This window comes from Hypanus sabinus, chromosome 7 (genome assembly GCF_030144855.1).
Source record: "Hypanus sabinus isolate sHypSab1 chromosome 7, sHypSab1.hap1, whole genome shotgun sequence".
NCBI classification, from domain to species: Eukaryota; Metazoa; Chordata; class Chondrichthyes; order Myliobatiformes; family Dasyatidae; genus Hypanus; species Hypanus sabinus.
In genome coordinates this window covers 167,459,592-167,473,053 of record NC_082712.1, presented here as the reverse complement: position 1 = coordinate 167,473,053, position 13,462 = coordinate 167,459,592, and the positions used below count along the sequence as shown (strand labels likewise).

Here is a 13,462-nt window from a genome sequence, read left to right as displayed (position 1 = left end):
TGGTTGAAAGGTAATAATTGTTCCTAAACCTGGTGGTGTGGGACCGGAGGATCTTGTTCCTCCTTCCTGGTGGCAGCAGTGGGAAGCGGGCATGGCCTGGAGGTTGTGGGGGGGGGGGGGGAGGGGGGGCACTTGCATCTGGATGCTGCTCTCCTGTGGCAGTGTTCCTGGTAGATGTGCTCAATGGAGGGAAGGTTTTTTTCCGTCTGATGTACAGGGCTGTATCCATGAGTTTTGGGAGGGGAAATTAAAATCTGAAGTACATGAAATGAAAGCAAGCACTGTCTTTGACTATTCATCTGAAACGAGTGATTCTGGACTTCATGAGGAAATTTAAACCCAGATAAGGGAGTTGAATGGCACTTCAAACATCTATAGCTCCAGTCAGTCTTGAAATTTCTCAGTATGTTGATAAACAAATACCTAAAAATGTTTAGGAATCAGTATTGTGGTGTTTGAAAACACCTTTAAAAAAATGATACTTTTTATAAGAGTTGTACTTTTTTAGCAAACTCAAGTATTTTTCCATAGTATGTCATGTTTCATCCTCACTCACTAGCAGAAAGCGGAGTAGCAGTTAAACTAATGTCTTATCACCTTTCTCATTTTTCATTGGCTAAGTATTAGCACATTACCAATGTGATGTAACTGTTTTAATTATCTAGCCTATTAACCAGTTTATTTCTATCTAAAGGTTTTCCTTATATTATCTGTAAAAGAGATGGATTTTACAGAGGTGTCATCTTTATTCTTTTGTCTTTACATTCACCTCTCTGCATTGTTTCTCAGCTATTTACTTCACTTGCTTAATATTTGTATGTTTGTTTGTACTATAAAGTAAATAATAATTTAAATTAAAGACTGCTCATCATTCCTAGCTCCTGAAAGAACCCCAAGGATCAGAAAATTAAACAGAGATCCAGAGATGAAGTTTACCTTGGAAAAAATGTATACTTACCAATTTTTGTCAGCCATCGAGCAACGGCACCATAGACTTCATCCAAAATGAGAATGACCACCAGATTTATGATGACTGCAGTAGCTGTGACAATGACTCGGACATTAGCTTTGGCATATGGATCAGGGCTCACAGCCATAGCTGCTGCCGTGGAGATTCGATACAGGATCACTCCAAAGACGATTGCAAATGTCAAGCCGATCTAGAGAAAGCAGAGAGCTTTGGTTAAAAATCCAAGATCTCTAATATCTTTGGAAACCTATCACTGGCAAACTGGAGTTGTTGATATGGATATGTTGCAACACATACCAAGAGATGGCGGGTTTCTGAGTGCACCAATATGCTACTCACTAAGTATACCCTCAGCAGCTATTAGGTATATCTGCACACTTGCTTGTTACTGCACATATCTAATCAATGATGTGGCAACAACTCAATGCAGGAAAGCATGTGGATATGGTCAAGAAGTTTTCAGGTCAAACATCAGAATGGGGAAGATATTGAAAAATTTGACTATGACCGTGGAATGATTGTGGTTTGAGTATTTCAGAAACTGCTGATCTCCTGGGATTTTCACACACAACAGCATGGCACGCTAACGTAATAGTTAGCGCAACACTTTACAGTAGCAGTGACCTGAGTTTAATTCTTGTTGCTGCCTGTGAGGAGTTTGTACGTTCTCCCTGTGACCATGTGGGTTTCCTCCGGGTGCTCCAGTTCCGTCCCATAGTCCAAAGGCATACTGGTTTCATGAGTTAGTTGGTTATTGAAAATTATCCCATGATTAGGTAAGGATTAAATAAGGGGATTGGCTAGGTGGGGTGGCACAAAGAACCTATTCTGTGCTGTATCTCAATAAATAAATAAATAAATAAATAAAGTCTCTGGAGTTTACAGTGAGCAGTTGTTTTGTGGGCAAAAAAGCCTCATTAATGAGAGAGGTCAGAGAAGAATAGCCAGATTGGTTCAAGCTGACAAGAGAACAATAACCCAAATAACTACATGTTACAATAGTGGTGTAGAGAAGAGCATCTGTGAATGCGCATGTCAAATCTTGACATGGATGGGCTACTGCAGCAGAAGACCTCAAACATAATAAAGTGGCCACTTTATTAGGTACACGAAGCACTTAACTAAGTACCCAGTCTTCCAACAATCTAACAGTCTGAAATGAATAATATGTAACTGAAAATTAATTCTTAGCTATTTGAATATTGGAAGTTTAACCAGTTCTCTGTTCATAGATGCTGTCAAACTTTCTGTGCACCTCAAGCAATGGTTTTATTCACAAGAATTTTTAAAGAGATGAATGCAACTATAGTGGATGTTACAACTCTATCAATTAACTTAGAAGGAAAACTGGCACCTAGTATTAATCCATATTAAGACCATAAGGTATAGGAGCAGAATAAGGTAATTGAGTCTGCTCTATCATGGCTGATCCAATTTTCCTCTCAGCCCCAATCTCTTGCCTTCTCCCCGTAACCCCTTCGTGTCCTGACCAATCACAAATCTATCAACCTTTGCCTTAAACATACATAAAGATTTGGCTGCCTGTGACAAAGAATTCCACAATATCACTTCTTGCAATATTGCAGGTCTCAAGTTCAGTGCTTAAGTTAACTCATCATGGCTCAATGAGCAACCCACGTGCTGCATACACATAATCTGCCTTCTGACAAATCTGCAAGAATGGAACTTTGAGATGAGCAACTTGCCTGGATCACTGGCCTTGCCTGATGAAGTTGGTTAAATTTTTCAGTGACATGGTAGACCATTATATAGAGTATCAGTTAGATAAAGATAGAATTAGCTTTATTTGTCACATGCACATCAAAACCTACAGTGAAATGTGTTGCTTGTTATTAATGAGCTACAAAATGCAAGGATGAGCTGGGACAGCCCACAAGTGTTGCCATGCTTCCAATTACATACTTCTGTCAGCATTACTAAAATGAACTGGAAAGACCACTGCTGTTTACGAAAGCTCTCTACACATCTGTTAAGGTACAAAATTAAAACCCAATCCAAATCAACCTTAGGACATTTTTTTAAATATTTCTGGTATCTGGTTGTGTCATGCGTGGCACAGAAACACTAATGTCATTGAACAAACAAGCCTATAAGAAGTAGTGGGTGCAGCCCAGTCCATCACAGGCAAGGCCCTCCCCACTGCTGAGCACATCTACAAGGAGCTCTATCGGAGGAAAGTAGCATCCATCATCAAGGATCTCCACCTCTTCTCAATGCTGCTGTCAGGATGGAGATACAGGAGCCTTAGGTCCCTTACCACCAGGTTCAGGAACAATTATTACTCCTCAACCATCAGACTCCTGAACCAGAGTAGATAACTTCACTCTTCCCAAAACTGAACCAATTCCACGAGCTATGACTGACTGACTCTACATCTCATGTTTTCAATATCACTTATTTATTTTTTTATTTTGTTTTATTTTTGATTGTATTTACAAAATTTGTTGTCTTTTGCACATTGATTGCTTGACCGTTTTTGTTTGCATGCAGTTTTTCATTGATTCTATTGTATTTCTTTGTTCTACTGTGAATGCCTGCAAGAAAATGGATTTCAGGGTTGTATAAGATGTATGTACTTTGATAATAAATTAACTTTGAATTCTTGAGCAAAACACACAACATGCTGGAGGAACTCAACAGGTCTGGCAGTTTCTACGGAAATAAATAAATAGTCGATGTTTCATGCCTTCATCAGGGCTGGAAAGGAAGGGGAAAGAGGAAAGCTAGATGGTGATAGGTGAGGCCAGATAGATGGGAAAGGAAGGGATCTGTTAGGAGAGGAGAATGGACATTAGGAGAAGGGGAAAGAGGGGACCCACAGGGAGGTGATAGGCAGTGGCAATAGTACGGACTAGAAGAAGTGGGGATGGGAAGGGAATTTTTTTCTAAACCAGAAGGAGAAACTGATATTCATGCCATCAGATTGGAGGACACCCAGATGGAACATAAGGTGTTGCTTCTCCAACCTGAGGGTGGCCTTATTGTGGCACAAGAGGAGACCATGGACCAACATGCTGGAATGGGAATAAGAATTGGAATTAAAATGCTTGGCCACTGGGAAGCTCTGCTTTTGGTGAATTGGCAGAGGTACTCTACAAAGTGGTCCCCCAATTTATGATGGGTAAAGGAGGCTGCATTGGGAGCACCAGACCCCAGCAGATTCACAGGTGAAGTGTTGCCTCACCTGGAAGGACTGCCCGGAGTTCTGAGTGGAGCTGAGGGAGAAGGCAAATTGGCATATGTAGTACTTAGGCCACTTGCAGGGGTAGTGCCAGGAGGGAGATTAGTGGGGAAGGACAAATGGACAAAGGAGTCATGGAGGGAGCAATCCCTGTGGAAAGCAGAGAGAGGGTGGGGGGTGGAGTAAAGATATCTTGGTGGTAGGATCCCTTTGAAGATGGCCAAAATTGCAGAGGATGATGTAATGGATGTGAAGGCTCATGGGGTGGTAGGTGAGGACAAGAGGAACTCTATCACTGTTCAGCCGGCAGGAAGATGGGGTGAACATGGATGTTTGAGAAATGGTGGAGGAAGAGTAAGCCAGTTCCTTGAAGGAAGACAACATTTCTGACATCCTGGAAAGAAAAGTCACATCCTGGGAACAGATGCAGCAGAGATGAAAGAACTGAGAAAAGGAAATAGCATTTTTACAGAAAACAGTGTGTGAAGAGTTATAGCCAAGACAACCATGGGAATTGGCTGGTTTATGAAAGATGATGGTCGATAGTTTCTCTCCAGAGATGGAGACAGGGAGATCGAGAAAGGGGCAGGGGGTATCAGAAATGGACAAAGTGAATGCAAGGGCAGGGTGGAAGTTGGAGGCAAAGCTGATGAAATTGACGAGCTCAGCATGGCAGCACTATGCATTATCAGTGCAGCCGCCAGTGTAGAAGAGGAAGAGTTGAAGAGCATTACCAGGGAAAGATCGGAACATGGATGTTCTACATAACTAACGAAGAGGCAGGCATAGCTGGGGCCCATATGGGTGCCCATTGCTATCCCTCAAGTCTCGAGAAGGTGGGAGAAGCCAAAGGAACAATTGTTGATGACGAGGATCAGTTCTACCAGATGGAGGAGGGTTGTGGTGGAGAAGAGCTGGTTGGTTCTTTTATTGAGAAAGAAGTGGAGAGATTTAAGGTGACAAGGAACAGGAGTGCAGAGTGCCTGGACATCCATGGTGAAAATGAGGTGGTCAGGGCCAGGGAAATTAAAGTTAATGAGGAGATTGAGAGCACGAGGAATGTTGCAGATATAGGTGGGAATGGATTGAGCCAAGAGAGATAAAATGGAGTTGAGGTATGATGATATGAGTTCAGTGGGTCAGGAACAAGCAGAGAAAATCAGCCCAACTAGACAGTAACATTTGTGGATCTTGGGTAGGTGATGAAAAAGTGAGGAATGTGGGATGAGGGAACTATGAGTTTGGTCAGAGTGGATGGGAGTTCTCCAGACCTAATGAGGTCAGTGACAGTGTCAGAGACAGTTTTCTGGTTGTCCAGAGTGGGTTCCTCTTCGAGGGTAGGTGTGAGGAGGTGTCTGAGAATTGCTGACTGGCTTCAGCAAGGTAGATCTCTTGAAATTTGTGTAGATATGATAATGCCATGACTCATCTATTTCCTTTGAAAACATTTGAAAACAAATATTTGGATCTGATGAAGATAGGTTGTGTGGAAAGAGGATAGGTGGCATTAATTAGAAACAGAACTAGGAGATACAATGAGGTTATTCCATCACCACTTTTACATTATTTAAAAAATGTTGTAGGGTTCCCAATCTTCTATGAGGTCATTGGTGCCAGTGGTAGGACCAGCATTTGCTGCCTTTTCACGATCTCCAAATCAGGGCAGAAGCAGCCACAGTTGGTGCAATGGGCAAGGATGGGACAGTTCCTCCCCTGAACCAGGCAGGCCCTTGCCACAGACTGTAGGCTACCATTACTGACACATGAACATGTGAGTTAACTCTCCAGCCACCATGGTGGGATTTTATCTCATGTACCCAGATCAATGAGTGAGAGACCAGTAACTGAAACATTACATAACGGGTTCAGGGTTTTCCAAAATCCTGCTTTGGGAATTCTGTCAAACATTTCCCATCCTCAGTCCTGAAGAAGGGTCTTTGCCCAAAATATCAACTGTTTACTCATTTCTATTGATACTACCTGGCCTGCTGAGTCCCTCCATCATTCTGTGTGTGTTGCTCTGGATTTCCTGCATCTGCAGAATCTCTTGCATTTATAGAATACAACAGCATACTGTTATTAAATCCTGGCGCCTTACTTCATTCCCCCCTCCCCTACCCACCTGGCTTCACCCATCGCCTTCTAACTTTTCCTCTTTCCCCTCCCCACCTTCTAATTCCCCCTTCCTTTGCAGGCCTGATGAAGAGACTTGGCCTGAAACGTTGACTCGATTCCTGTCCATTGTTGCTGTGTGTTGCTTTGGATTTCTAGCACCTGCAGGTTTTCTCATGTTTGTGCAGGACAGGATGTTAGAAATGAAGTGATCAAACCACTTCATCAGGACAAACACACAGTGCTCAGATATCGTTTAAGTGGGTATTTCAATATTCCCTTCATTAGCAGGAAGAGTGAATAAAGACAAAATCTGCAGATTTTCTCCTGTTTAAACTCTTCTAATACCAGCTTGCAATTTTATTTCATTAACTTACAATGGTTCTAGTTATATTGGTCTGACATCCTTACTTCAAAGGCCTTTATAATTTAATTCAGATTGTGAGGTTTGCTAACCTTTATTCCAGCTTGTACTTTTACACAAGTCAGGGTTAGTGCTTTAATATTTTGTATGCAGTATGGCAACTGTGGCTGAACAGTTACTTCAAAGACATTTGGTTAAAAATTAACAATGTCACAGCAAGACAATATACTCAAAGACTGCCTCTGCCCACCCTCCATGTTCTAACCACAGTCTCTTTATAATAAGTAGATAAGAAGGAATTGTTTCCTCTGGCAGATCAGTTAGCACACTGCTATTACTGCTTGGGATGTCGGAGTTCAGAGTTCAATTCTGACATCCTCTGTACGTCTTTGGAGTCTTTGTACGTCCTCCCTGTGGTCCTCCCTGAGTGCTCCAGATTCCCCCCACAATCCAAAACATACCGGTTAGTGGGTTAATTGGACATTCTAAATTGTTCCGTGATTGGGTTAGGGTTAAATGGGGATTGATGGGCAGTTTACTAGAAGTTCAAGAGTGTTAAGGGGCAGAAGTGTGTGGAATTGTCATTACTAGGGAGAAGGTTCATGGGAAGCTGAAAGGTCTGAAGGTAGATAAATCACCTGGACCAGGTTGTCTACACACCAGGGCTCTAAAAGAGGTGGCTAATGAGATTTTGGAGGCATTAGAAATGATCTTTCAATAATCAATTGATTCTGGCATGGTTCTGAGGAATGGAAAATTTTAAATGTCACTCCACTCTTCAAGAAGGGAGAGAAGCAGAAGAAAAGAAATTATAGGCCAGTTTATTTGACCTCACTGGTTGAGCAGATGTTGAAGTCGACTGTAAGGATGTGGTTTCGGGGTAGTTGGAGGTACATGATAAGACAGGCTGTGGTCAGCATGGCTTCCCTAAGAGAAAATCTTTCCTGACAAATGTGTTGAAATTATTTGAAGAAATAACAAGCAGGAGAATTGGTAGATGTTATGTACTTGGACTTTCAGAAGCCCTTTGACAACATGCCCCACTTAAGGCTGCTTAACAAGTTAAGAGCCCATGGTATTACAGGAAAGTTACTAGCATAGAAAGAACATTAGCTGATTGACAGGAGGCAAAGAGAGGGAATAAAGGGAGACTTTTCTGGTTGGCTGCTGGTGGTGTTCCACAGAAGTCTATGTTGGGACCTCTTCTTTTTACATTATATGTCAATAATTTGGATAACGGAATTGATGGCTTTCTGGTCAGGTTTGCGGATGATACGAAGATAGTGGAGGGGCAGGTAATTCTGAGGAAGTAGAGGGGGTACAGAAGGACTTAGATAGGTTAGGAAATGGACAAAGAAGTGGCAGATGGAACACAGCGTTGGGAAGTGTATAGTCATGCATTTCGGTAGAAGAGAAGAAATGGTTGACTATTTCCTAAATGGAGATCAAATACAAAAAAATTAAGGTGCAAAGGGTCTTAGGAGTCCTTGTTGCAGGATTCCATAAGATTAATTTGCAGGTTGAGTCTGTGGCAAGGAAGGCAAATACAAAGTTAGCATTCATTTCAGGAGGACTAGTATATAAAAGCAAGGATGTAATGTTGAAACTTTATAATGCTCTAATGAGGCCTCATTTGGAGCATTGTGAACAGGCTTAGGCCCCTCATCTTAGAAAGGATATGCTGAAACTAGAGAGGGTTGAAAGGAGGTTCATGAAAATGATTCCAGGATTGAGTGGCTTGTCATATGAAGAGTGTTTGATGGCTCTGGGCCTGTGTTCACTAGAATTCAGGAGAATGAGGGGTGATCTCATTGAAACCTATTGATGAAAGGCCTTGATAAAGAGGATGTGGAGAGGATGTTTCCTATGGTGAGAGTGTCTAAAACCACTCAGCCTCAGAATAGAGAGGTGTCCTTTTAGAGGAAGAATTTCTTTAGCTAGAGAGTGATGAATCTGTGGAATTCTTTGCCGCAGGCTGCTATGGAGGCCAAGTCTTTATGTACATTTAAGGCAGAGGTTGATAGATTCTTGATTAATCAGGGCATGAAGGGATACAGGGAGAAGGCCAGAGAATGGGGCTGAGAGACAAAATTGGATCAGCCATGATGAAATGGCGGAGCAGAGTTTATGGGCCAAATGTCTAAATTCTGCTAAATGTCTAATTTCTTATGATCAGATGGTGGAAAGCCATTTGTTGGAATCACTGACGTTCTCCTGGTGAAAAACTGGGATTTAGATCCAGTAAAAATCAAGGACAATACCATTTAGAAATGATACCACTGACAGTAGTGACATTCCCACATATCTGAATCCTTTGCCTCTTATGCTGAAGAAGACACAAGTTTGAGGAAGTGATATTGGACCACTGGAAAGTGACATTGGAGAGGTACAGTAGTAATGGGGGATAAAGATATGGCAGATGAACTTAATAAGTATTTTGTGTCAGTCTTCACTGTGGAAGACACTAGTCGTATGCCAGAAATTCAAGAGTGTTGGGGGGTAAAAGTGGGTGTAGTTGCCAATACTAAGGAGAAGGTTCTTGGGAAACAGAAAGGTCTGAAGGTAGGTAAGTCACCTGGACTCTTAGTTTCTTTTTTATTATCTTTTTCTCTCTTGTATTTGTACATTGGTTGTTTATCCATGCTGTTGGGTGTGGTCTTCATTGAATCTGTGGATTTACTGCCTATGCCCACCAGGAAAATAAACCTTAGGGTTGTTTATGGTAATATATATGTACTTTTTAAATTTACTTTGAACTTGAACTAGCCTTTGGACCAGAGAGTGTGCACCCCAAGGTTCTGAAAGAGGTAGCAAAATAAATCGTGGAGGCATTAGTAATGATCTTTTAAGTATCACTAGATTCTGGAATGTTTCTGGAGGTCTGGAAAATTGCAAATGCAACTCTACTCTAAGAAAAGAAGCAAACTGAAGAAAGGAAATTATAAACCTGCTAGCCTGACTTGAGTGGTTGGGAAGTTTTTGGAGTCCATCAACAAAGCATAAGGTTATGGGATACTTGGAGGCACTTGATAAAGTAGGCCACAGCCAGCATGGTTTCCTTAAGGGGAAATCTCGCTTGACAGATCTGTCAGAATTCTGAGAGAAAATAAAAAAAATGGACAAAGGATAGTCAATGGATGTTGTCTACTGGGATTTTCAGAAGGCTTTTGACAAGGTGCTGCAGATGAAGCTGCTTAAAAAGGTAAGAGCCCATGGAATTACAAGAAAGATATTAGCATGCATAGAAGTTTGGCTGACTGGCAGGAAATAAAGAGTCAGAATAAAGGGGGCCTTTTCTGGTGGGCTGCCGGTGACAGAATTGATGGCTTTGTGGCCAAGGTGGCAGATAATAAAAAGATAGGTGGAGGGGTGGGTTAAGTTGAGGAACTGAGGAGTCTGCAGAAAGACTTAGACAGATTAAGAGAATGGGCAAAGTGTCAGATCAATATAGTGTGGGAAAGTATATGGTCATCCTTAGACTGTGGGAGGAAATGAAAGCATTCATTGGGAGGAGTGCAGACTCCTTACAGATGACGGACTGAGCTGCAAAGGTGTAGATTATTTTCTAAACAGGGAGATTTTCAAATATCAGAGGTGCAAGGGGACTTGGGAGTCCTCATGCAGGAAATTCCAAAGTTTTAACTTGTAGGTTCAGTTGGTGGTGAGGAAGGCAAATGCAATGTTACCATTCATTTCAAGAGGGTTAGAATATAAAAGCAAAGATGTAATTTTTAGGTTTTATAAGGCAATGGTCAGACTATATTTGGAACACTGTGAGCAGTATCTAAGAAAAATTATGCTGGCATAGGAGAGAATCCAGAGGAGGTCCATGAGAATGATTCCAGGAATGAAAGGGTGAATGTATGAAGAGAGTCTGATGACTCTGGGCCTGTACTCCTAGGGTTTAGAAGAATGAGAGGGGATTTCATTGAAACCCTTTGAATATTGAAAGGCCTAGACAGAGCAGATTTTTCCTGCAGTGGGGGAGTCTAGAAGCAGGGCACAGCCTCAGAATAGAGGGACATCCATTTAGAAAAGAGATGAAGAGGAACTTCTTTAGCCAGAGGATACTGAATCCATGGAAATCATTGCCACAGATGCTGCAGAGGCCAAGTAATCATGTCTATTTAAAGCGGAGGTTAATTGGTTATGCTTAGTCAGGGCATAAAGGAAGACAGGAAAATGGGGTTACAAGGGATGTCATGATGGAATGGTGGAACAGCCTCAAAAGGCCAAGAGGCGTAAATACTCTCATGCCTTATGTATGAACAGTATACAAAACAAGCTTTCTACTATATCTTGGTACATGTAACAATATTATATCAACTCTAACAAAGCACCTTGTAATTGGATTGGAAAGCAACAATGAAGGGTCTCAGCATGAACCGTCGACTCTTTTCCACAGATGCTGCCTGGCTTGCTGAGTTCCTTCAGAATTTTGTGTGAGCTGCTTGAAATGCAAGCCTTTTATTTGTTGTCCTGATCATTCTTTAATACCTTTGACATCCGCATTACTTTGAGAATGCATAACATTACAGAATCCCCATTAAAACCAAATTTCATCCATAATTCCGCTGAAAAGTTATCTTCAGTCTTACCATGAACAGGATGCTGATTATATTTGTCAGATAAGCTGGGCCGCGGTCCCTCCAGGTCAGTTTCTCCTTTTCAGTCTATGAACACAAGCAGAATCAGTAAAACAGTTAATACCTCAAGCTAACCTTTTAACTGTAATATGTGCTAGGAGCTTCTGCTCAAAATAAGTCCTTATCTGAAACCATGAGGTCCATCAGGTTTCACCTGGACAAAAGGTGGTTAAATAATACAGAACTGTCAGACACAAGCAATGCCTTTGCAAACCTTGTGTGTCTCAGGAACTATATGCTGGACCAAAAACCAACCTACTTAAATGTTTGATCTATATCTGAGAGTACACTGTGCTTAGTTCACAATGCTTGACAAACTCCTTTATTATGAGACTGCATCTCTCAACTGTAATTCAAATAACTTCCAAAGTGTTGTTAAAAAGATTATATTTACAAAACTAACTGTCTATTCGCCCAATGGGTCTTCTTTGGTCATTATGGCAGTTCAGTCTGGGCATTCTGCATTTCAGTAAGACCAAGGAAATGATTGTGGACTTCAGGAAGGGGAAGTCAGGAGAAAACACAACAGTCCTTAATGAGTGGCCTGCAGTGGAAAGAGTGAGCAGCTTCAGGTGCCTGGGAGTCAAACCTCTGAAGATCTATCCTGGGCCCAAAGTGTCATTACAATTACACAGAAGGCATGTCAGTGGGTCAAATTTCATTAGGAGTTGAGGAGGTTTAATTACGTCACCAAAGACTCCAGCAAGTTTCTACAGATGTACGGTGGAGAGCATTCTGGCTGGTCGCCACACCATCTGGTGCGGAAGTGCCAATGCACAGGATCAGAAAAAGCTGCATAAGGCAGCTCCATCATGGACACTCAGCTCCCCACCATCATGGATATATTCAAAAGGCAATGCCATAAGAAAGCAGCATCCATCATCAAGGTACTTTACCATCCAGAACAGACACTTCTCATTATTACCACCAGGAAGGTGGTACAGGAGCTTGATGACACAAACTTTGTCATCAGATTTCTTGATGGTCCATGAACCATGAACACTATTTTGCTTTATTTTTATACTGTTTACTTTTTAAAAATTCTCACTGTAAGTTAATTTACTTTATGTATTGCACTGCACTGTGGGAGCAAAACAACAGATTTCATGACTTATATCAGTGATAATAAGCCTGATTCTGATTCATATATATTATTTTCTCTCGTTCTGGGATTTAACTTTTTTTTTCACACTATTCAACTATGATCATACCCAAATGGGTCGGACCAACAATCCAATAGTCATCGCATTGAAGTTACTGTAGGAGTGTCTACAAACTCCAAGCTTCCTTTAAAAACCTTGTAGCACATCCAGTAATATTTGAACATTTTGTTCTCGAGTCCTCCCCGAAACAAAATCCTCACTTTGCTCACTTGGAGACCCTCATCAGTATGGACTGGCGACAATATCTCCTCCACAATCACCATCAGCACAGGTGTACCACAAGGCTGTGTACTTAGCCCCCTGCTCTACTCACTTTATACCCATAATTGTGTGGCTAAATACAGCTCCAATGGCATATTTAAGTTTGTTTAAGATACCGTTGTTGATGGGGGTGAAATCAAAAGTGGCGACAAATTGGCATATAGGAAGGAGATTGCAAATCTGTTTGAATAGTGCCAAAACAGCAACCTCTCACTCAATGTCAGCAAAACCAAAGAGCTGATTATTTACTACAGGAGGAAGAAACTGGAGGTCCATGAGCCAGCCCCCATCAGGGGATCAGAGGTGGTGAGGGTCTGTAACTTTAAATTACTTGGTATTATATCAGAGGATCTGATGCAAGTGTCATCACAAAGAAGACATTACAAGTTTAAGCAAATTCAGTATGTTGTCTAAAACTTTGACAAACATCTATAGATGCACAGTGGAAAGTATATTGACTGGTTGCATCATGGTCTAGTATGGGAACACCAATGCCCAGGAATGGAAAAAGTCTATAGAAAGTAGTGGACACATAAGTAATTATTTTAGAAGCATGTCATACAGTGTAAGGACCCCCCCCCCCCGCCTTTACACAGTCTCTGAGCAGTTTTAGTTTGTTTTCAAGAAACCGATATGTATATAGTTCCATCGACATAGGTTTACAAACAAGCTTTATGTACAAAATGGACAGTTCATCCAATTTCTAAGCTTTTATCAAGGTCTGTATTATTGAACATATTGAAA

General features: G+C 41.5%; 1 protein-coding gene across 1 annotated transcript in view; it reads right to left on the bottom strand.

Annotated features, from left to right (window-relative positions):
- The window catches only part of ano1a (anoctamin 1, calcium activated chloride channel a), a 282,789-nt gene that overhangs the window by 57,612 nt on the left and 211,715 nt on the right, over positions 1 to 13,462 (bottom strand). Inside the window, exons 18-19 of the mRNA XM_059976065.1 lie at positions 11,247 to 11,321; positions 959 to 1,160 (exon numbers count right to left, since the gene is read on the bottom strand). Coding sequence (XP_059832048.1) covers positions 959 to 1,160; positions 11,247 to 11,321 — 277 coding nt within the window. The remainder of the gene's footprint in view (positions 1 to 958; positions 1,161 to 11,246; positions 11,322 to 13,462) is intronic.